This window comes from Eucalyptus grandis, chromosome 6 (genome assembly GCF_016545825.1).
Source record: "Eucalyptus grandis isolate ANBG69807.140 chromosome 6, ASM1654582v1, whole genome shotgun sequence".
Taxonomy (NCBI): domain Eukaryota; kingdom Viridiplantae; phylum Streptophyta; class Magnoliopsida; order Myrtales; family Myrtaceae; genus Eucalyptus; species Eucalyptus grandis.
The window spans coordinates 2589975-2615316 of record NC_052617.1 but is presented as its reverse complement, the minus strand read 5'-3'; the positions used below and the strand labels follow the sequence as shown (position 1 = coordinate 2615316).

Sequence of the window (25342 nt, the reverse complement as noted above, 5' to 3'; positions counted from 1 at the left end):
CATAAGCTTGGTTTTGTAATGTGACTAGGAACAATGGCTCTTCGTCAGCTTAGTTGAAGTGCAAAATAATTGGATGTCACAAATTGCTCTCTTTCTAGAGCCATGTTCAGTCAGATACAGGCAACGCCGTTGCTTTAGTGGGTGAATAAGGTGATATAGCTTTCGGGTTCGGCCTTCTAGGATGTGGCAATTTGAGGATATGTATGGATGCTCAATGTGTGTAGCAGGTTCTATCCCAATATGCCTCTGTATAATTAGTGTCACTTAATTTCAATCACGTAACTTGTTTGCTTTGGAGGTGCAAATTCTTCCGTGCTACTTTTTTTGAGGCTTACTACTTTCATTATTTTTTTAAGGAAAAACACATAGTAATCCCAAAAATTTTGAATTTGCGCAATCAAGTCCCTAAATCTGTTTTTGGGTAATTGGGCTCTTAAATCATACACTTTTTTTTTCTTTGTTCGAGTTAATCAGTCCATTTGAAAAAATAAATGAAAATGCCGACCTGGCTTAGAACTTGTTGTGAAGTGTTGCAATGGCATCCTACGTGGCATTTCACTTGGTAAATAGAGAAAAGTTTAAAAATAATTCAAAATAGAATGAGTGTGTTCCAATATACAGAAAATAAGAAATCCAGAGAAAAGGAAAATGAGATACGTAAGAGAAGCGAGGGAGGAGAAGCTACCATGGTGGCGGACATCCTAGCTCCCGCATCAAATGGCCACTTTCTTATGGGGATAATTCAGAGTATTAACAATAGACTCGAGTCTAATAATTGATACACTTGAAGTCAACATCCCAATAATTGGACTTCCCCTGTTTTCCACGACCGGACTGCTGCGATTGATCCAAACCATACACCGCGCTCAACCCAAAAGTAAAAATCACTGGATTTGGTGGTCAATTGAATATAGTACTGCAACTCTTTCCCTGCCGAGTCCTAATGGCTCCGCCGCCCTCGCTCCTCCTCCCTCTCTTCCTCTCCCTCTTCCTCCAATCTTGTCGGCTCTCCACCTCGGCGCTGCCCAGCCTCGCCAAACGCGCGTCCCTTTCCGTCGAGGACCCCAGCGACGTCCTCGTCTCCCCCTCCGGCGCCTTCTCCGCTGGCTTCTTCCCTGTCGGCGACAACGCCTACGGCTTCGCCGTCTGGTTTAGCTACCCCCCATGCTCCGGCGCCGCCTGCACCCCCGTCTGGATGGCCAACCGCGAGGCCCCCGTCAACGGCCGACGCTCCGCCTTATCCCTCCTCGACTCGGGCAACCTCGTCCTCACCGACGCCGGCGATGCCGGCGCCGACGTCTGGTCTTCCGGCACCAGCTCCCCCTCCACCACCGATCTCCGCCTCAATGACACTGGGAACCTCTTCCTCACCGACGGCAGCGGCGGCGTCCTGTGGCAGAGCTTCGACTCGCCGACCGACACCCTCCTCCCTCAGCAGCCCTTCACTGGAAAAACATGCCTGATCTCTGCTCGGAGCCGGTACAACTACTCGACCGGGTTCTACAAGCTTTACTTCGACAACGACAATGTCCTCCGCCTCCTCTTCTACGGCCCGTCGATCTCGGGCGTCTACTGGCCTTACCCGTGGAGCACGGACCGATTCCTTTACAACAGCAGCCGCATCGCTGTGCTCGACCCGCTCGGCCGCTTCCAGTCCTCCGACAACTACTCGTTCTACACCTCCGATTACGGCGTCGCGGCTACGCAGAGAAGGATGACCCTCGACTTTGATGGCAACTTGCGGGTCTACAGCCGCGAGCTGAGCTCGACCGTCTGGGCCGTGACGTGGGAAGCGCTCAGCAGCAACCCCTGCTTCATCCTCGGGGTGTGCGGCAACAACAGCCTCTGCAGCTACGACCCGACCAAGGGTCGGAGCTGCTCCTGCGTGCCTGGGTACGTTCCCAAGGTCCCGGGCGACTGGTCGGCCGGTTGCGTGCCCGATTTCACCTTCTCCGACGGGTGTGTCGCCGACGAGATCAGGTTCGTGAAGCTCCAGTACGTCGATTTCTATGGCTACGACTACAACATCATCTATAACACCACTCTCGCGAAGTGCCGGCAGACTTGCCTGAGCCTGTGCAACTGCCGAGGATTCCAGTACAGCGCGTTGGGCTCCGGCGGCACGTCCCATTGCTTCCCCAAGATCGAGCTCCTGAATGGCCACAACTCGCCCAGCTTCATCGGCGAGTTCTTTTTCAAGGTCCCCAAGAATAAGACCTTCACCGTGGACCAGCTGGTGAAGAGGACTCAGTATACTTGCCCTCCCACCCCGGAGGTGAAGGTCTTGGACAGGACTTACTCCAAGAAACGCAAAAAAGGGCCGTTGAACTTCATGCTCTGGTTTGCCTGCGTGGTGGGAGGAATCGAGATCGTGGTGGTGTTCTTGGTGTGGTTCTTCCTGATCAAGAACCAGCAGGACGTCACTTCCGTGCACCAGAGCCACCTCAATGCCGCAACCGGGTTCAAGCGGTTCACCTACAACGAGCTCAAGAAGGCAACGAGGAATTTCAGCAAGGAGATCGGGAGAGGCGCAAGCGGGATCGTGTACAAGGCCGTATTGCCAGATGATCGGGTCGTCGCAGTGAAGGTGCTCAGCACTGCCACAACTGGAGAGGCCGATTTTCTAGCCGAGGCTAGCACGATCGGCAAGGTGAACCACATAAATTTGATCAGGATGTGGGGTTACTGTGCCGAGGGAAAGCACAGGCTATTGGTATACGAGTTCATGGAACGCGGATCACTGGCACAGAACTTGTCGTCACCTGAGCTTCATTGGAAGAGGCGGTTCGACATCGTGGTAGGCACCGCAAAGGGTTTAGCTTATCTCCACGAGGAGTGCTTGGAGTGGGTTCTGCATTGCGATGTGAAGCCTCAGAACATACTCTTAGACTCCGACTACCAACCCAAAGTTGCGGATTTTGGGCTTTCCAAGCTAATGGACCGAGGGAAGGTGATGAATTCCGGATTCTCGAGAATTAGAGGAACCCGAGGGTACATGGCTCCTGACTGGGTCTCAAATCTGCCCATCACATCCAAGGTAGATGTCTATAGCTACGGGATTGTCGTCTTAGAGATGGTGACCGGAATTAGCCCAACGACGAATTTCGACTCACTGGAGAGCAGAGGGGATGCCAAGCAAATCCAGCTTGTCCCGTGGGTGAGGAATAAGATGAAGGGACTCGGGAGGACGGGGTCCTGTCTGGGAGAGATGGTGCATCCTGCGCTCAGGGGCGATTACAACTTGAAGCAAATGGAGGTCTTGATCGAGGTCGCGCTCAAGTGCGTGGAGGAAGATAAAAACGGCAGACCCAACATGAGCCAAGTGGTGGAAATGCTTCTTAGGCATGAGAATGATAGTTAGATTAGGGTGCAAGTGAAGTGAGACTGATTCAAGTGCTATTTCTCTGGTCACACGTGATGGGCTTCTTAAAATTTTTAAATTTGCAATGGCTTGGCATTATCTCATTCTTTGAAATTATGAAATTTGTTAACACCTTATTTTAGCTGGTAGGTCACATAATAAAAATTCGAAATTATGTATTTTTGATTGCGACACGACCCATTTCCTAGGGTAAAAAGAGTGATTTAAGTGTTTTTCAACAATTTTCAAGCTTCATCACATTTTATTTAAACTTAGACACTAATTCCTTGGTTTACCTTTGAATTGATTTTGGTCAACCCCTAATATCAACCTGTCAACATTTTTTCAAAAATCTGCGAACTTCGAAATATCATCAATTCACTTATTTTCAAGCTTAGAGTGGGTTCGATTTGCGGAAAACGTTTTCCTTATTTTCTTGCATTTAGTTTGTTTAGAAAAATGAGTCAACAAAGAATGCTTTCCTAGTCAACAAAAAAATGTTTTCCTACCAAAACTTGTGCTCTTAGTCTAAGGGTCATTGATCAATGAAATGTTTATTCTTATAAATTAATTTTTCTAAAAAATCAAATATTTACTTATTTATATTTGATTTTGATTTTTTCTTTTCTTTTCTTTTCTTTTTCTTTCCTTTTTTTTTTTTTCATTCTTTTCTCTTTTCTTTCTTTTCCTTTCTCCTTCTTCCCCCTTCTTCCTCCGTCGGCCGTGTGCCTCCATGTCTATTAGCAGCTCGGCAAGTGGCCAAGACACAAGCCAGCAAGCTCGAGCCTTGGCCAATCTAGGCAAGCCCAAGCTCGCTAGTTCGAGCTCCGTCGAGATTGACAAGCTCACGACTCACCCTATCTCGACGAGGCAAAGCTTGCTTGTGGCTGTCCCTACTCGGTAGCAATAGAGGATGAGAGAAATTGAAAATGGAAAGAAAAGAAAGAGAAATTTTAAAATAATTTAAACATTAGTTTTTTGAAAAACTAAAATAAAAATAAAAAGAGAAAAATAAAATAGTTAAAAATTTGATTTTTTTAGAAATTTAAAATTTAAAAATTCGAACTTGTTTTTGCCTTAAATAAAATAATGAGATTGAGATTATCATCCAATAATATTTAAACATCATAAAATATTTTTAATCAAATATTACTAAACAAAGGAAAATTTATCGTATTCCTAGAAAATGTTTTACTAGAAGGTATTTTCATATATCATTGAGTTTTTCGTGATAAAAACACACCCTTAATTAGACTTGTAATCAATAGTTTTCACAAAAAATGACTAGGATTTGACATTTCAATCAAATTGAGGATTTTGACCATCAATCATCAAATTTTAAATCATTTTTTAGAATAATTTTCTTGGTGACATTTGATCTAAAGTCGTAACACATTGAAATTCAAGTCAATTTTAAGAAATCGGGCTTGAGACAGGTGGACCAATTCTCAAGGAGTCCTATTGATCCTTCATAAATAATGCTAATTAGACCTATTGAAATTCGATTAAATCAAATCAACTCAATTCCAAAGTCAATTTTGGCAAAATCATGGAAATTTGGCATAATTTGACTGAAACCACAAATTGGCACCAATAGGGTCAAGCCAAAAAAGAAACTAGGCCTTGATCCAATTGGGCTCGATTTAGGAGCCCGGTCATGATCGCGGCCTAGGATAGGACTCGGTCTCTATTCTCGGGTTGGGTTCAAGAACTCGGCCCGACCTAGGTCTGATTTTTAATATTTAAAAAATAATAAATATTAAAAATAATAATATTAATGTTTTTTTTTTTTAATAAATCCAAAGGTAGAAATTTTGGGAATTTGGTTGGGAAAATGCTACTTCTTCTCTTCTTAGTGGATTCATGCCATTGCTTGGTTGATCGCTCGTTGACTTGTGTGCTAAAATCGAAATGTTCAATTACCCTTGTTCGTGGATGCTTCGATTGCCTTTCAATTACATATATGCATGTTCTTCGGTGGTTAGCTTAGGCAGGAAATTATAATTTAATTAGGGATAATGATATTAGTCTATTGCTTTACGGACACAAATGGAGGTTAATGATAATTATTATGTTTCCCCAATTTGATTAGGAGGTGATCGAATTGATGATGAAATGTTTTTTTCAATCTTGATTAGGAAGGCATGATCTTTCAACGAGTAGATTAGAACGATAATTATAGTATAATTAGGAATCAAGGATGTTATCTTACTGCTTTGCAAACACAAAATATTCATTCCCTTCAATTAATAAATCCCTAGTTTGATTAGGAAGTGGCTGGAGTTAATCGATTGCTTGTTGGTTTGTTGAATAGTGAGTGAACTAGGCTTACCTTAAATAGAATCTAGTCCCTAATTTCAGACTTATGGTGGTTCATGTCCCAAGGCTTAAAAACGTGGCCATGTATTTTATTTGCCCGATGAGTATCGAGATTTCTCTCTCATACCTTACCGCAAGTCCTTATGATATTTGTGTGCCTAATGCTTGCACTTTCAATACTTAGTTGTTATATTACCACATTGCACTTCGATAACTTGTTTGTTAATTTTCTTTCTAGAATGGTTAGGATTAGTTTAGGATTATAATAAACCCCTCGCAAATATATGCATGAACACTTGGTGACTTTGATATCTTAAGGTCATAATTGGTAAAAACGCGCTTGACTACTTAGACAATAACCTTTCAAGTTAGTGGTATCACAAGGGTTTTAATAGTAACATTAGCATAATTAAGTCCCTGAACTTAAAAATTTTCGTTGTGGAGGAACCGATATGACCCTTTCATGTCTTGATTGGTTTCTAACAAACCCCAAATAAGTTAGTGCCGACTCCAAGATTTACTTAGGCCATTAAAGAATTAAAAAATGAAAAATCTAGCGTCGTGTGAGGTATGAGCTTTGGAAAGCCTACACTCTTTTGATGGTCTGGTTGGGTTTGACATTTGATGGACTATTTGAACCATCATTTTGATGAATCATTTGGACCATCTTTCAAGCAATACTTCTAGACTCTTTCCCAGAAACTGAATTTTGGGGAGGGTCACGTAAACAATGCCTTGTTATTAAGTCTTCGGTCATGCACCCTGAAAAACTAGAGATTATAAACTAATCCTATCTAGGGTGCATCTAAATCTATGCATATTATGATGTTGAAACTAATCCAAGATATTCTAACCATTTATTAAAAGGTGATGCTACGTCTAATTTGATTTTATTAATTAGAATTTAAGCTAGATTATTTGTTAAAGTTTAAACCATATAAGTAAAGTAGGAGTGCCATAATTTTCATACGAAGTTCGCTTGAGTGCCATAATTTTTTTTCGCTTATTTAAATGCCACAGATTTGAAAATTCAATAATTTAAGTGCCATCGGCGATTTATTTTATTTGACATGGACGCCGGTCATCCTATATAGCATTGTCACCGCCAACATGGACAATTTTTATAATTCTTTTACTCACTTATATATCCCAAATTTGAAAAATCGATCACTTAAGTATTATCTACAATTTGCTTACCCCATAAATCTACTGTCGGCCTACCCTATATCTGGTGAGAGCGTTCATGCCCTTGCTTGTGGTTAGCTAGGCCATTGTAACCTTACGTTGAAGGCCCTCGCCCACAATCAATGATGGCCTTGCCTAGGGCCTTCGCAACACTACTGGCCAAGAGTGAGGGCTTTGCGCCCAACTCACATAATAGAAAAAACACGGAAAAAAGATAAATAAAAACTAAAAAGTTTTAAAAAAATTATTTTAAAAAAATTCAAAAAATCCACATAGGATATTTTGCCGGAAATGACACTCAAATGATCGATTTTACTTTGATGTGACACTTAAGTGAGCCAAGAAAAAATTATGACACTCAACTAAGTGTTGTGTGAAAATTATAATTCTTCTGTTATACTTGTCTCAATTCTAAATTAACCTAAGTCCATTAACTAAACTAGCCTACTTAAATCCAAGCTAACACTAATTAAACTCCTTGATACGCCACCTTAGCTCTCAGCTGTCGATCCTCAAGCTCTCGGCCGCCACTATCATCATCAGTTTCCACCATCCATTTCATATAATTCATACATTCACTCAAAATAAATCATCAATAGACTTGTACAAATCAATCAAGAAATTTGGCTTGGGAATTTGATTTCTCCCACGCAATTCAATTAGCCCCACCACCTCCTAATCAAATTAGGGGTTCATTGATTAAAGTCAATGGTTATTAACCCCATTTGTGTTCACAAAGCAGTTATAGGTTAATGTCACTAATCTCTAACTAGGTTCTAATCCCCCGCCTAAACTACCCGCCGAAGGACATGTATATGTAGTCTATCATACACCTAATCATCCACATGCAAGGCCAACTAAGTGATGCAATTAGGCTAATTAGCCCTAGGAGTCAAGCAAACAATTAGTGAACCAAGAGGGTCACTTCTAAATTTTTATCCTCATATGCCTGATTATGTTTTAATCTGATTAAGGGCCTTAATGATGTCAAAATTGAATGAAGTTAGTGGCAATTGAAAGCTTAGAGAGTGTAGTTTAATGTTCATTAAGATCACTTTCCCCAATTGTGAGCTGAATTTCTCAATTTAACTCAACTACCCTGAATCAGACTCGGTTATGATCCGACTTTTGAAAAATAAGGTGAATTTTTTAAGGAGCTAAATGCTCACCAAATTTAACAAACAACTAGCCCGGCATGTTATCTTCAAATTTCATGTTTTTAAGATTTTGCAAATAAGCCCCCATCTTAGACAAAATTAAATATTTCCCCAAGGATTCAAATGTAAACAGTTTTGTAGAACAATAAGAAACTTGTCCAATTCATTGCAAAAATGACCCCCTAGACTCACACACACACGCACACGCACACGAAATAGACAAAATTAAATATTTCCCCAAGGATTCAAATGTAAACAGTTTTGTAGAACAATAAGAAACTTGTCCAATTCATTGCAAAAATGACCCCCTAGACTCACACACACACACGCACATGAAATAGACAAAATTAAATATTTCCCCAAGGATTCAAATGTAAACAGTTTTGTAGGCTAGTAAGAAACTTGTCCAATTCAGTGCAAAAATGACCCCCCTAGACTCTATAAACAAACACACACACACACACACACACGCACACACACACACACACACACACACACACACACACACACGAAACAGACAAAATTAAATATTTCCCCAAGGATTCACACACACACGAAACAGACAAAATTAAATATTTCCCCAAGGATTCAAATGTAAACAGTTTTGTAGGCTAGTAAGAAACTTGTCCAATTCATTGCAAAAATGACCCCCTAGACTCTATAAACACACACACACACACGAAACTTTGCAGATTTACAATTAAGGTCCTCTTCAACAACTTTTTTTTTTTTTTTTTTTTTAACTTTTCGCAAAAAAGACATCCAAGTTCCTCAAAATTGCCAAATATGTCCAAAGCACACGGGAATAAATTTTTCACATCAAACATTTTACTAGATTGAGCTTGTACCTTTTTGGACCAAATAAACGGTTGACTTTTACAATTTTTATATAATGAGAAAGCTTATGATCTTATGGGCTAAAACTGTTGTTTTACACCATTTTTGAAATTTGAAATAAAAAAAAAGAAAAGAAAAAGATAAACACTTGAAAGTTTTTCAGAATTGAGTTTTTCAGAAAAAGTTTTGAATCTTCAAACTCAAATTGAAGTATATTCAAGCATATTCAAACACATTCAATCTATTCTCCATAACAATAGTGTATCTTCAACATGCTCTCAAGAACATTCATCAATTTCTTCGAACATTCAACATGAAGCAAATCCTAATCTACTCATATATTAATGAAATAATTCAGAAAACATCATCAAATACTCCTAATCAACATTCACCTAACATGAGATCATCCTAGGCTAATAAATTATCAAAATGAACATTGAGGACTACATAAGGTTATTTGGTCAAACATGAACTTAGGATAGAATTATATAAATTCAAGCAATAAACTAAACTAGGCTAATTTCCCAAGAATAACTATCCTAATGACAAGCAATTTGGCCAAATCAACTTCTATAGACAAGTAAAGCATTAAGCTATCCTAGAAAATTATGATCTCAAAACTTCTTAACATGCAATAGAACATCTATTCTATGAAAGTAATACTAATATATGATCTAACTTCTAACTGTCAAATTTTGTCACCTCGTAGTTGGAATTGAATATAGATGAAAGATTTTCCTTGAACTTTGAACTATATTCATCCTTTCATCTTTGGATGATCACATGAAATTGATGACTAAAGCTTTATTGGACCTACCTTTGATTATTAGAATTGGGTAAGCGATCTCAAGATTGATCAAAACTCAGGGAAACAACGATCACCAAAACCTTATGGACACAATGGGAAGCTTAATTGCAAGAGTTGATTTGCAAGGAATGGTCGATTGGAAATCAGAATTGATGAAACTGCAATGAGGAAGAGATTTCCAGTGTGAAGCACAACCTTTTGTGTAGAGAGAGAGAGAGAGAGAGAGAGAGAGAGAGAGAGTTTGTGGAACTGAAAATTTTAGTGAGAATGGCATTTAATGTGAGAGGAAGACAATGTATCTTGCATTTTGATGGGAAAAATTCGGATATATAATGCAATCTTATCCATTGATTGATCTTATGGCTCATGTTGATCCCTTAATGACTAAGATAACTCCCCTGCAATTTTAACACATGGATAGATGACTTTCCACTTCAGATGCTAGAATTGAGAGGTTAATGAATGCTTTTGATTTGCAATCAAATGCAATGGCAAGGGTGATTTAGTAATTTTAGGTTAATGGCAATTTTGTAACTTTTGCAATGTAAGGAGAGAGGGGGCTGTCCATGCTTGATATTTTGGCCCAATGGGTTTGGTTCGGTTTTAGGGTCACTCGGGACCAACTGATTATTTTTTATCTCATTTTTTTTGTGTTCTTTAAAAGGACAAATATATTATTTCAAATTATATTTCCATCAATTATGTGACATTAAGCAGTCAAACTATGAATACCAATACATATCGAATATAAGTATAAGTAAGTAACAATGGATATTTCATACTTGCTAAAAGCAACAAATCATAAAAACAAACTTATGATGCAGGGGAATAGAGGCAAGCAAAGCCAAGGTGAGTGATGAGTTTTTTTTTTTTTTTTTTTTTTTCAAATAAGGGCTGGGTTTCTTTCTATTTTCTAACTTACAAGGCAAATTGAACTATAAAAAGAATAGAGAAGGAGGCACTAGGGGTTTAGAGTAGACAAAAGCTTATAATATAATATATAATATATCATATATTATCATATGTACAAGGTTGATCCGAATTGGACCAACCCTAAACTTCCAAGTTCAATGGCTATCTCGCATAGTGCAAGGCCCGAGGATCTTGAGATCAAGCACTAGCCCAATCCCTCTAGGAGCTAGATCGGCCGAGTTGGGTTGGTCCACAGTTGATCGCTCATCGCTAATAACTATGAAACATTGATCAAACATCTTTTTAAAAAGGAGCACTCATTTTGATAACTATAATTACTGTGGAAAAAAAAATGCCAAACATGCAAGTTATGACTCTTGATTTTATATGTATTCATACATGGAGGAACTCACGGCAAAGAAGCATCATCACTAACACCAACTTTTTGGATTGTTATTAGGTCAGTACCAGCATGCCCAATTACTTAATTCGATAGGAAGAATCGAGGCATGATGTAGTACCACAAAAAATTAGAACATGTAAACAAATGAAAAGGAGCCAATGTCGTGAATGATTAGACTCGGGTCACAGGAGAGCTCACAAAGTTTCAAATCTCACTTAATGATTAAGGGTCAAGTGCCAACCGCCAATCGAGTGACAATAACTGGAAAAAAAGAAGAAGATGAATTGATGAACATGCAATAAACTATTTGTTCATTTAAAATTTGAAGAGCATTAGCTTTGTTAAACAGAAATTCATTAATTCGATTCTACACTAGCCATCACCAGTTATGTCAACATATATACTTATAATTTTAGAAATTAAGGGAATATCAAAATTAATAATGATAAAGGTGGCTCACCAAGACGAGATTACATGGCTTGTATATTATCTAGATGATGTACACGTTAGGTGCATTGGATAGAGAAAGAGATATGATCATGGATAATTGATGATATTAACCCCGTTTTGACTTTAATGACAAGTTGAAAATTGTATTGCTTTTTTTTCAATAAATCATTAATTATCTTATGATGATTTAATAGAAATGCTTATAATGGGAATACTGAACACTAGTGGATGGGATCAATGAAGAAACGAGAGATAGAGTTGGACTTGGAAAACTGTCTTGCGGGTCAAAACCAAATCAAGCGGGCTAATAAAATCCTATCCATGAGTTAGTGGGTCCAAAGTCAAGTCGGCCTACATTTTTAAGTCCGGTCCAATCGAATGTTTCTTGCCAAGGGGGCTAGATACTGGCATATACGTTCGGTCCAGATTCACGTTGGCGCGCATAAGTGGAGTCACGCACCCTACATGGGAAAATGGTTCCGTTGATCGATAACGTCGCCAGATAAGTGTTTTGGCAAAATTCTTGAAAGCATCATGTGTACTTGGAAAATTAACTTACAAATGACACGTGATTAAACCAAAAGTAGGGCTGTGGTGCCCAAAAAAGGCATCTTAGGATGTTAATCTGTCCCACGCGTAACTGGCTCATGGACCTAAGATTTCTAGATTGCTTTTGACCAATTCCTTCACGCATGCAATGAGTTGGTTTGATTTCCCCTACACTACTTGAGATCTAATCGGTCTAGGTTTACCTAAATTGATCAGTGGTGACTCTAGTCTAGTATTTTAGTTTTAGTCAAATTTTATTTTGTAAATTATTCGAACTTAGGATTTTGGAAGATCATAGAATCCAAGGCAACCCTAACTGGCAACTCCTGGGTTGCAATATTAGAGGTGCTCCATCTGATTGGAAGAGAGAGGAGTTAGGGTCTTTAATGACAGCTTATTAGCCATTACATTTATCTTTACCAAAGTGCCACTTTATAAACGATGAAAAGATTCGTATTTAGATTGACTTGTACTTTATGCTGAGAGAAAATATTAATGAATATGCAATTTGATTATTATTTTTTAATTCGAGACACCTGAAATTTTCGTAATATACAAAATTTGACACATAGACTCAGTTATAATTTTTTCATGACTTTCTAGCTAAAAAAATAGAAATGGAAATCAAATAAAATTCATTTTGGTGTTTGTGTTATTTTAGGTTGTTGCTTAATCCCTGAGTTCTATGGTATTTCTTTGCTTTAATAGAAATTCGGGATTATCTTATCTTTTCAGCGCCTACAAATATCATATATCAAAGTAAAATCATTAACAATAATTATTCATAATCGCTTTTAATTAACACATGGTCGTGCCCCGTCTCAAGGCCCTCGCCCAGGCCCAACTTGCCCACTGATTCGGCACCGAATTTTTGTCTAGGCCCACCTCATGGTCCTAAACCTTCATCCAATATTCCAAAAATCGCACCAGCTAAAACCTATGAAGCACAGACACGTTGTCCGTGCTTCCATGTCGTGTCCAACACGTGTCAGAGCATGTCCGACACGCTCGGACACGTGGTCAACCTTTGCCCGACACGTTTTGACACGCGTGTCCAGGAGGGAGTAGACCGCGAGCGACGGCGAGAGACGGCCGAGCATAGACTGAGGCGAGGGCCGACCCTGTGATGCTGCAATGGATCCGACGAGGCTGCAGCTGCGAGGGAGAAAGGACCAAAGGTGAGAGGAAGAGGAGAGGAAGGCAGTCGCTCGGCGAGGAAGGGGGTCGTGCGTGCGGTGAGGAGTGGCAACTGGTGAGGAAGGAGGTCGTGCGGTGAGCGGCAAGGAGGGAGGAGGAGAAGAGGAAGGGTCGCGAGCGGCGAGGAGGAGGAGGAGTAAAGGAGCAATGGGTACCTATTTTGGGGGAGGGAAAGTGACGGACAGATGGGGAAATGGACGATTGTGGGAGGGAAAGGAAAAAAAAAATAAATTTGGGTGGGGGAGTGGACGATGGTGGGGACTGGGGAGGGAAAGGAAAATAAATTTGGGGATGTGGGGAAATGGATAAGGAAAAGAAGAGAGTTGGGTGGACTCTAATGGGGATTTTTTTAATCAGAAAAAATAAATAAATGAGATTAAAAATAAAAGTAAATTTAGGGAGAGGGGGATTTCGAAAAATAAATGTAAATTTGGGATAATGAAATAAAAAAAGTGTAAGATTTATTAATATTACTAGTATAAATTCATTATAAACTATTTATTTATTTATTTATTTATTTGTGAATTTGAATCAAATTAATTAAAAATAAAAATATTTATTTAATATTTAACGTGTCGGAACGTGTCGAAATTCTCTACTTTTTGAGAAATGACGTGTCGCGTGTCGTGTCGTGTCGTATCGCGTGTCCGTGTCACCGTGTCCGTGCTACATAGGCTAAAACCCATCAGCCAACGTGTGAGAACAAATTCTGCAATTGCAACCTACTATCTTCTCATAAAGGCTTTTGGTCAAGTTTTTTATACCATTTCAAAATTATTTATCTCGTATTTTATATGTTGCTGATGGAGACATCTTGTATCAGTTGATAATATTGAGTTTGATCGATCTTTTTTATGAAAGAATTGGCTTATAATTTTGGATCTTCAATTTTTCATTTAATAAATTACCAATGCCTTTAAAGTTTGCTAATGAAACATGCATATGATACGACCATAAGATTTTATATTAATTTCACTATCCTATATTGTTTGTTAAAAGTTTAGTATTATCATGACCATCACTTATGCTAGTTACCAAGCAGTGAAAGCAAAATTCAAAATCGAATATCAAATTATATCAAGTAGATTTGACTTGTATATATTTTCGACAATTGTATTATTTTGATACTTAACCTTCTCATACTTAAAAACTTTTCACTATTCACTATCAACAATCGGGCCTTTAATATACTATAACTTGAAATGTAAAAAAAAGCAAAAACTACTTCAAATTTGCTAGATTATAGCTGCAATTTTTATTTTTTTTGAAAATGCCTGCAACTCAAGAACATCCTCCACATCAAATGGCTAAATTTATAAATTGAAATCATGCTCAATGAGTATATTTTGCCGAATAATTAACCGCAGCGTTTAATGATAATTTTTTATATTTCATTTTTTTTTTTTTGGCCGTTCGCTCTTTGATGAGGTTAAAAAAAATGACCGAATAGGCTCCAATTTTGACTATTTTTCTAATCGATACTTCGATATTGCGTGCGAAGAGCCACCGACCAGACCGGGCCAATCTCGATCGGGGCAAACGATATATTTCTAGTATGCTTTTTAACTTATTGGGGAGAAGCGACGCAGCGGACACGTTGCACCCCTTTGTCTAGACCCGATTGCGTCTCTCCTCAACTACCCACGTTAGGAGAAGCAGCGACATGTCAAAATGAGGGATTTATCATGCAGCAGAGTGTCCCACGTCAGGTGACTGACGCATTGTTTGACGTTGACCTTATCTTCAGACGCCTCGGCCCCATGATGCCCGGATCTTCCATTAAACATTGCAGTTGTTACTTAACTTTTGCCGCCTTCACGACAGTCATATCACTCTTGACTTTGACTTGTGAATCTCTCAGTGCCATCCATCGATACATGGGGAGGGAGACCAAAATTCATAGAAAGAAAAGTCTGATGGGGGACACGTAGAGAGGACGGTGGAGGGTGGCAAGTCTTGGATGTGCAATAGTGGGTGAAAATTCCTAGAAAGAAAAGGGAGACGAAAATCCATAGAAACAAAAGTATGATGGAGAGACGTAGAGAGGACGGTGGAGGGTGGCATATCTTGGACATGCAATAGTGGGCGAAAATTCCTAGAAAGAAAAGGGAGACCATAATCCATAGAAACAAAAGTCTGATGGGGAGACCTAGAGAGGACGGTGGAGGGTGGCATGTTTTGGATGTGCAATAGTGGGCAAAAATTCCTAGAAAGAAAAGGGAGACAAAAATCCATAGAGTCTAAAATTAGAGATTAATAGTGGGAGATGAAAATTCATAGTAAGAAAAAGTCTGAAATTTGAGATCTCAAGCCAAGTATAGTTACTCTAGTTTTAACACTGGAAGAGAAATTTCATAAGAAAAAGAAAAATAAAAGTGACAGGTCATCCTCACACATTCCAATAGTGATCCATAAATGACAACGGCGAGGGGAGGCATATCTGTATGTATGTATGTATGTATGTATGTATGTATGTATGTATGTACTAATTAAGATTATGTCGCAAGCCTTAACAAAATCCTTTTCACTTGTATGGTTTAACTGAAAGTGCAATGGTGTTTTTGAGACTTATGTTGACCTACTTATTGTAAAAGAAAGCGGGTAAATTTGATGTAGAATTCAAAAAGCTGAGAAATTTGCTAGGCTATTATGCAAGTTCAATAATTATTAGCATTGTCATGCTAGTAGCCACACAAATTTTTCGTCACATTTATACTTGTCGGTTATGAAAGCGAGTTCATTGAAAATAAAATCAAAATGAAACTATCTATTGATAAGTTTAGTCTCCCGTTTTAATAAAAGGCAACGCGACGGAAAGCGAGTTAAAACCGGTCAAGACCTCCCTCATAGTTTGCCCCTTTTTTCTGGACACAACGATCCATATTTCACGATAATCAACATCTAGAGATCAATCCAAAATATCCTCTTTTGACCATTGACCATGATCACATGCATTTAATGGGTGACTTGCTCAGGGTTGACCATAAGGCGCCAAACCTTTCTAGATGAGGAGCCGTTGATTCATTTTCACACACTATTCAACTGTACATATATATACACATGTATACATACATATATAGTGGTTAACTTAATATTTCTTATCCTCTATGTAGCACCCTAGATCCTGAGGGCTATCTAGTATCAGAGCCAAGAGGGAGGTATATTGGTTAACGTAATAATTTCTTTTAATATGTTTGTCCAATTTGGTTGGAACCTGCCTTAGATAAGATGTATTGGTAGTTAAACCCAGTAGGGTAGTAAGTCCATTGGTCAACTTTAGTTGGTAGCCTAGTAAGTCCATTGGTCAATTTCTTTTACTCTTGTCTACAAAAGTTCACTATAAAGCCATAATTTCATGTTTTGGGATTAATGCTTTTAAACATAGTCCAAAAGGAGAAACTCTTTTACTCCAATCTGATATCACTAGAGCCAACATCATTATTCCTAGATCTATAAATTGGAATGATATTATTTTACCCAAACAATGGGAGCTAGAAGACCAAACTCCTCCCAAGGTTGTTCGTAATAGTGAACCAACAAATATAGTCCAACATCTTGAAAGGAAAAGTAACCATTCAATTCCCAAGAAGATCATTTGATATAAGATCCATTCCTTCCTCTTCCTCTAGGAGATCAATTGATCTCCATCCAAACCTCCCTCCTATGATTAATCTTCCACCAAAAAATCATGATGGGGCTACAACTTCTAATCGACCCAATAATCTTAGTGTTAGGGGTCTTGATAATCGGTCTGGAATTCTCAGGCCTATTTATCAACAAGACCAAAATGAACAAAACTTGGATAACCCAGACTTTTTTCATCACTCTCCTACTTACTCACAATTAGTAGATCCCAAGGTTCTTGTTCTTGAAAAGAATTTGAACCTAACCGTGAGTATTTAAATGAAGAATTTAATTCGGAAGAAAACAAAGAAGTTAGACAATGATTTTTTAATACTTTTCATAAACAAGCCAAAAGAATTAAAGAAAAATATTATGTCTCTTTGTGAATTTACAGCTAGTTTTACAAGTAATCGCTTTCCAACAGTTATTATCTTCAATCTCAAACTACTTCCGGAGACTTTAATACCATGTCAATAAATGTATTGCCTTATCCACAGCATTGTCGGCACCAAACCCTTGAAGCCGTCTCCATTCTTATCGCTTTGCTCTCGAGCAATTACTAATTTCGAACCCTTGATATCTCTGATAACTGGTTGCTTTCTTGCAAATTAGGTTTAATGGGCTTTCCTTTTATTCTAGGCCCGATAAACCAATTTTGGCGCAAAAGAGGCAATTAAGTTGAGATGTAGAATCTGGGGAGCAATCTAGTATGTGATTTAAAAGATAACCTCATATCTATGATTACACTTTGTATGGGGCTATAGAAGCCTCAACAGAATTAATTGTAAAGAATCTGCATTCAATAACACTTAATAAAATTTTATTATTCAATTTATCGATTTATCATTCTTATTCATATTTCTTTACTCTTTCGGTTCGATTAGCGTTAGTAACTCATTCCATACGCATTGTTTCTTATCCAAGTCATCACGGAATCCAATTAACTCAAAAGGCCAAGATGAAATATTTGGTGAAAAGTATTTGTCAATAATCATTTTCGGCGAAACACGTGTTTTCACATTCACCATTCACCGGGGAGACGATATCTAACCGACCGAATTGACGCGTGTGAGACTGTGAGTGTACAGTGCATGGACAGACGGTGGACGCCATGGTCAATGTTGACCACAAGGCGACAAACCTTTCTAGATGCGGAGCCGTCAACATTTCACACACTATTCTGCCGTGTGTATGTGTACATGTGTGTGTGTATATATTTATTATATATATATATATAACATATATCCTCGCCGAGATTCACTGCACCCGCCATTCGCCCCCGAGTCCTAATGGCTCCGCCATCCTCTCTCCTTCTCCCTCTCTTCCTCTTCCTCTTCCTCCAATCTTGTCGGCTCTCCACGTCGGCTCTGCCCAGCCTCGCCAAACGCGCGTCCCTCTCCGTGGACAACCCCGACGACCTCCTCGTCTCCCCCTCTGGCGCCTTCTCCGCTGGCTTCTTCCCCGTCGGCCACAACGCCTACGGCTTCGCCGTCTGGTTCAGCGACCCCCCCTGCACCGGCGCCGCCTGCACGCCCGTCTGGATGGCCAATCGTCAGGCCCCTGTCAACGGCCGCCGCTCTGCCTTATCCCTCCTCGACTCGGGCAACCTCGTCCTCACCGACGCCGGCGCCGAGGTCTGGTCTTCCGGCCCCAGCTCCCCCTCCGCCGCTGAGCTCCGCCTCAACGACACCGGAAACCTCTTCCTCACGGATGACTGGGGCGGCGTCCTGTGGCAGAGCTTTGACTCGCCGACCGACACCCTGCTCCCTCAGCAGCCACTCGCCAGAAACATGTCCTTGATCTCCGCTCGGAGCCGGCACAACTACTCGACCGGGTTCTACAAGCTTTACTTCCAGGACGACGGTGTCCTCAGCCTCATCTTCGATATCCCGTCGCAGTCGGACCGGTACTGGCCGAACGACTGGCGCCCGGGCAATCACTCTGGCCGACCCCTTTACAACAGCCGCATCACTGTGCTCGACCCCCTCGGCCGCTTCCAGTTCGCCGAAAACTTCTCGTTCTACACCTCCGATTACGGCGTCGCGGCTACGCAGAGAAGGATGACCCTCGATTTCGATGGCAACTTGCGGGTCTACAGCCGCGAGCCGGGCTCAACTGTCTGGGCCGTAACGTGGGAGGCAATCAGCAGCGTGCCCTGCTTCATCCACGGCGCGTGCGGCAACAACAGCCTCTGCAGCTACGACCCGGCCAAGGGTCGGAGCTGCTCCTGCTTGCCTGGGTACGTCCCCAAGGTCCCGGGCGACTGGTCGGCCGGTTGCGTGCCCGATTTCACCTTCTCCGACGGGTGCGTCCCCGACGAGTTCAGGTTCGTGAAGCTCCAGCACGTCGATTTCTATGGCTACAACTACAACATGACCTCTAACACCACTCTCGCGAAGTGCCGGCAGATTTGCCTGAGCCTGTGCAACTGCCGAGGATTCGTGTACTACTCGTCGGGCTCCGGCGGCACGACCGATTGCTACCCCAAGATCGAGCTCCTGAATGGCCACAACTTGTCCAGCTTCGATGGCGAGTCCTTCATCAAGTTCCCCAAGAATATGACCTTCCCCGTGGACCAGCTGGTGAAGAGGAGTCAGTACATTTGCCCTCCCACCTCGGCGGTGAAGATCTTGGACAGGAGCAAAGACGGTGGGTTGAGCTTCATGCTCTGGTTCGCCTGTGTTGTTGGGGGGATTGAGATCGTGGTGGTGTTCTTGGTGTGGTGCTTCCTGATCAGGATCCAGCGGGACGTTACTTCTGCGCACCAGAGCTATCTCAACGCCGCAGCCGGGTTCAAGCGGTTCACCTATGATGAGCTCAAAAAGGCAACGAGGAATTTCAGCAAGGAGATTGGGAGAGGCGCAGCCGGGATCGTGTACAAGGCCTTATTGCCGGATGATCGGGTCGTCGCGGTGAAGGTGCTCAGCAATGCCACAACTGGAGAGGCCGATTTTCTGGCCGAGGCTAGCACGATCGGGAGGGTGAACCACATGAATTTGATCGGGATGTTGGGTTACTGTGCCGAGGGAAAGCGCAGGCTATTAGTATACGAGTTCATGGAACATGGATCGCTGGCACAGAACTTGTCGTCACCTGAGCTTCATTGGGAGAGGCGGTTTGACATTGCGGTGGGCACCGCGAAGGGTTTAGCTTATCTCCACGAGGAGTGCTTGGAGTGGGTTCTGCATTGCGACGTGAAGCCTCAGAACATACTCTTAGACTCCGACTACCAACCCAAAGTTGCGGATTTTGGGCTTTCCAAGCTAATGGACCGGGGGAAGGTGAGGAATTCCAACTTCTCAAGAATTAGAGGAACTCGAGGATACATGGCTCCCGATTGGGTCTCAAATCGGCCCATCACGTCCAAGGTGGATGTCTATAGCTACGGGATTGTCATGTTAGAGATGGTGACTGGAATTAGCCCGACAACGAGTGTCGATTCATTGGAGAGCAGAGGGGATGCCGAGCAAATCCAACTTGTCCAGTGGGCGAGGAATAAGATGAAGGGACCGGGGAGGACGGGGTCCCGTCTGGAAGAGATGGTGCATCCTGCGCTCAGGGGCGATTACAACTTGAAGCAAATGGAGGTCTTGATCGAGGTCGCGCTCAAGTGCGTGGAGGAAGATAAAAACACCAGACCCACCATGAGCCAAGTGGTGGAAATGCTTCTTAGGCACAAGAATGATGGTTAGATTAGGGTGCAAGTGTTGTGAGATTGATTCAGGTGCTATTTCTCTGGTCACGTCATGGCTGCTTCCTAAAAATTTTAAATCTGCCATGGCTTGCCATTATCTTGTTCCTTGAAAATATGAAATTTATTGACACCTCATTTTAGCCGACAAGTCACATAATAAAAACTCGAGGGATTCTTGATTGCCACATGGCTCATTTATGGGGCAAAAAGAGTGATTTAAGTGCATTTCAACATTTTTCAAGTTTCATCCCATTTTGTGTTTAAACGTAGACATTAATTCCTTCAAAAATTCAAAGTTGACCTTTGAGGTGATTTTGGTCAACCCCTAGTGTCAACCCGTCAACATTTTTTTCAAAAATTTGAAAACTTCGAAAAATCATCAATTCAATCCGTATTAAGATTTACTCTTCCGAAGGTTAGATGTGTTTATTCAATCTATTTTAGTTGCCTTTGTATGACGATGGTGTAGAGGAAGCCAAATCGCGGTGCACACTGCAAATGACAACACTGTAGTTATTAGAGAAGAAATTTCCAACATATGCTCATCATTGACGACACTACGACATCTAGTGATTGGCCACTAATTATTTTGCTTGAAAATCTATTTTTTTGGAACGATTTTATGCTTAACCTTGTTGATGCTTTGTTTTTTTGTTTGTTTTATACCCAGGTGTCGCGACCAATTTTTCGGGTGTGAACCACCTAGGGTTTGGCTAATGAATTGTTAAGCCTAGACTTAACTCGGGCTCTCCCAAGCCCATACCAATTTGCGACTTAGGTTCGAATTCTTAACATGCAAATTGATTTTATTTAGGAGTCGCCACTAATCAGTTTATGGTAGGTCGATTAGACACCTAAGTAAAATAATGGGAGAATTACTTTACTCCTGCGAACTAGAGATAAGGGTACGGGGACTTGATTACATTAGATTTCTCTAATGCCCTTTCGGTACCATTCTTTTTATTTTCAAAAATGTTTGGCAATTGAATTGATTTTAAATAAATTTCCTAACATGTGAGGTGATCATACATGTGCGCATACCACCAATTTAACACTCAAGAAAACAAATGAATAAATGATGCAGAACTTACCTCAAAGCAACGAAAGCATCGCAATGTTAATTTAGAATTCACATCAGATCCTAAATATGATTTCTAATTAACACGCAATTTTTTGTCTTGTTTTCACTTAATTAATGAAAATCATGCAATATGCAATGCATGCCACTAATTTAACATGAAATGATATGACATGGCAACATTTTTTTTTTTTTTTTTTTGGTCAGTCCTACTCTAATCCTACTCTAATCTTACTCTACACTCACTCGCAGACTTGTGCCCTGCCTCTTGCAGGGCGTGGGAGTCGCAACCCACTCTCGAAACTTACGCGTCCCTACCCCCATCCCCCCCTGAGGAGGTGGGGATTTGAACCCCTCACCTCCCCCTTCCATGTTGGAAAGGTGGCCACTGGAGCGAACCCCCAGTGGTTTGACAACATGACTTAGCTATATGACCTAAGCAATATGACATAACTAAGCATGTAATCTATCCTAAGCATGAGATGATTTATTCTAAATAATTTTTTTGTATTTTTATGAGATTCGAAATTTAAGAAATGCAACATTTAAATATGCAATCTAAATTAATCTAATGACCTAATTCTAATGACGGGCAATTTCTAATTAAATGCACCTAACAAAAATCACTAAATGACGTGCATTGTATGAAACTAATTCTATATGACGTGCATATGATTTTTATTTTCCTAATAAGCATGCAATCTATTTAGGAGAAATTATCTAAACCAATAATATGCAATCTTAGTATGCAATGACGTGCAAAGAATGCCCTAATTCTACATGACATATGCATATGACATTTTTATTAAAAAAATGCAATCTATCCTAGAAATTGCAACTAATTTATCCTAAGACAAATTTTATGAAATTTCAAATGATCTAGCTAAATTAAGATTCTATCTAATTTAAACTAGGGATTAAGTCATATTAAATCCTAATTTAAACTAAGACATTATCTAAATCTAAAATGCCATTTATCTTAAAAAAGATGATCTAAATTTAAAATGAAGCATGCAATTCTAACCTAATATGCACAATGATTTTTTATGGTTTTTTTAATTAATTTCGAAATTAAAATTTTCACATAATTAACATGCAATTCAAATAAAAAAACTAACAACCTAAATGAATGCACCTTTTTTATTTTATTTAAAAATTCATAATAAGATTGCAAATCCTAAATATGCAAGATGACAACAAACCTAATCCTAATTAAGATTTTTTTTTGATTTTTATTTTACGAAAATAAGATTCGACTTAACTAACTTGACAATGGCAAATCAAACAAGATAAGATTGATATCCAAAAATTAGTGAACCATATCTCGCGCATGAGATCGGGTTGACCAATTTTCAATTAAATCGCGAATCGAATCTCGGGCTTGAGATTAGATTGTCGATTTTATAAGGATTGCGAGTCGGATTTCGGGCGCGAAAATCGGACTGTCAATCCCCTAGCTTGAGGACTATTTCATATTGGGATATCAATAATATGCCAAGGAACAATTCCACAAAAACAGAATATATAAAAAAAAAGGGTAAAGAAAAGAAAAACCACCTAATCAGATTTTTTTTTTTCTTTTTCTTTTTTTTTCTTCTTTCAGACACCGCTCGTGGATTTCCAAGGGGAGCCGGCTAATCGGTCCGGCGAAGGGGAACTCCGGCAAGGGCGGCAGCAGGCACGGCTGGTCACGGGTCAGGCGAGATAGGGGCGGCACGGGCGAAGGAGACAGTCGGCGTCGGGGTACGTTGGAGCAGCAACGTGGGCAGACGGCGTCGGAGTATTGGCGCGGACTGGGCGGCAGCAGCAACAGAGGGCAAATCGGCTCGGCGGTACGACTGATTTGGGGCTCCAGTGGCGTCACGATTTTGGGGCACGGGCAGTACTCAGAGCAGGGCACACGAGTCGGCACGGCTGGGTTGCGGTGCGGCAAGGCGGTAGCTTCGTCGGACTGGTCAGAGGCAAATCGGCGCTGGGCGGTCGCGGACAACCGGCGGAGCGGCGATGGCTTGCGGTTCAACTGCCGGCGGTGGTGGAGACGCAGTAGGCGCGACAACGAGCAGAACAGGAGCCGCAGCAACGTCAGAAGGGGAATGGGCAGTGGTCGCAGGGCTTCGGCTCCGAGTAACAGCAGGCGATGTTGAGCGGATCGATTACCGGCGAAAAGCGGAGGAGGGCGTCGGGCTTCGTGGAAGGCGAGGAGCGGTGGTGGTCGCACACACGTCCTGCAGCGTGGCGAGTCGAAGGAGCTCTGAGCAGTGCAGATGGAGCTGCAACGAGCGTCACGGATGGAGCAGCAACGTGGGCAGCAAGTTGGGGGAGACGATGAACAGTAGGGGTCAAATCACCCCCTTTTCACTTTACCTCTCTCTCACGTCACTCTCCCTCTTCATTCGCTTTTCTGCAGAAGCTTTTTGCTTTTTTTTTTTTTTCTCTTCTTTCCTTTTAACCTCCACGGATGGCTTCTCTCCCCTTTCACTTTTTTCTGAAATTTTTTAAAAAGAAGCCCCCTCTAGTCATCGTACACGGTTGCTTTTATAGGGGGTAAGAGATAAGCTTTCGATTTCCCCTTCAAATCTACATCCGCGATACATTTTCACCAACCGATCACTATTGATAAAGATTTAAGATTACGATGAGTATTTTCTCGAAATCCAAACCTCGCAAAGATAAATCACAATATTTTTCACACATGTGCTCTTATCCAAAATATTCATATCCCGGAAAAATTTCAAAATATTATATTCCCATGAGATAATTTTTAATTATTAAAAGAAACGCGGGCTTGGGCCAACTGCTCGCTTCGTGGCCCGATCCATCTAAATTCGAATTCATCCGCCACCGGTCCAATAGATAAAATGCAAATAACAAAATAAATGCAAATATAAATCTATATGCTATGCAATTAATAAAAATTAACCCCTAATTTCCTATGTAATAAATAAATAAACTAAATCGTCAAAATTTAGGTGTCAAGCTGCCCCTCTTTGAAGGTGAGCTCGAAGAGGTTGCCTTCAAAGATAATTTGAGACCTAAATTTTGGTTATGTGTATGCAATGGATGATTTTTTTTTCCATTTTTTAATGCAATTTATATGATGCATGGAAATGCTAATGCAAATGATAGATGAACCTACCTGAAATAACTTACCTTCGAGGAGGATAGAGTAATTCGAGGTAGTGGGTGTTACTTGTCCAGGACCCGTACCATTCTACGGTCGCCTAGAATAGTAACATGACTTTGTGAAGATCTTTGCTTTCCCAAGACCCGTACCATTCTACGGTCGCCCAGTATGGCAAAAATGAGCTGCTTTCTCAGGACCCGTACCATTCTACGGTCGCCCAATACGGCAGAAATATTTTGTAAGGAACTGCTTTCCCAGGACCCGTACCATTCTACGGTCGCCCAGTACAGCAGAAATGTTTTGTAAGGAAATGCTTTCCCAGGACCCGTACCATTCTACGGTCGCCTAGTACAACAGAAAGGTTTTGTCTAGGATCCGTACCATTCTACGGTCGCCTAAACGGGGAAATTGCTTTTCTAGGACCCGTACCATTCTACGGTCGCCTGTTAGAGCAATAAATGATGTCTAAGACCCGTACCATTCTACGGTCGCCTAAACGGGGTTTTGCTTGGCTAGGACCCGAACCATTCTTCGGTCGCCCAGCCTTGTGACAGAAATCATCCGACCAGGACCCGAACCATTCTTCGGTCGCCTTAATAAGATTGAATCTGGGGAGAACTCTTTGGGGGACAACTCAATTGAGT

The 25342-nt window shown here is 41.0% G+C and overlaps 2 protein-coding genes across 2 annotated transcripts; both read left to right on the top strand.

Moving 5' to 3' along the window:
- Nucleotides 1-896: 896 nt before the first annotated feature.
- LOC104447851 (putative receptor protein kinase ZmPK1) lies at nucleotides 897-3465 on the top strand. Its single transcript, XM_039315101.1, has one exon. The coding sequence runs from the start codon at nucleotides 944-946 to the stop codon at nucleotides 3359-3361; it is 2418 nt and encodes an 805-aa protein (XP_039171035.1). The 5' UTR covers nucleotides 897-943; the 3' UTR covers nucleotides 3362-3465.
- A 14626-nt stretch (nucleotides 3466-18091) lies between these two features.
- LOC104451131 (putative receptor protein kinase ZmPK1) lies at nucleotides 18092-20660 on the top strand. Its single transcript, XM_010065867.3, has one exon. The coding sequence runs from the start codon at nucleotides 18092-18094 to the stop codon at nucleotides 20492-20494; it is 2403 nt and encodes an 800-aa protein (XP_010064169.3). The 3' UTR covers nucleotides 20495-20660.
- The last annotated feature ends 4682 nt before the right edge of the window (nucleotides 20661-25342 follow it).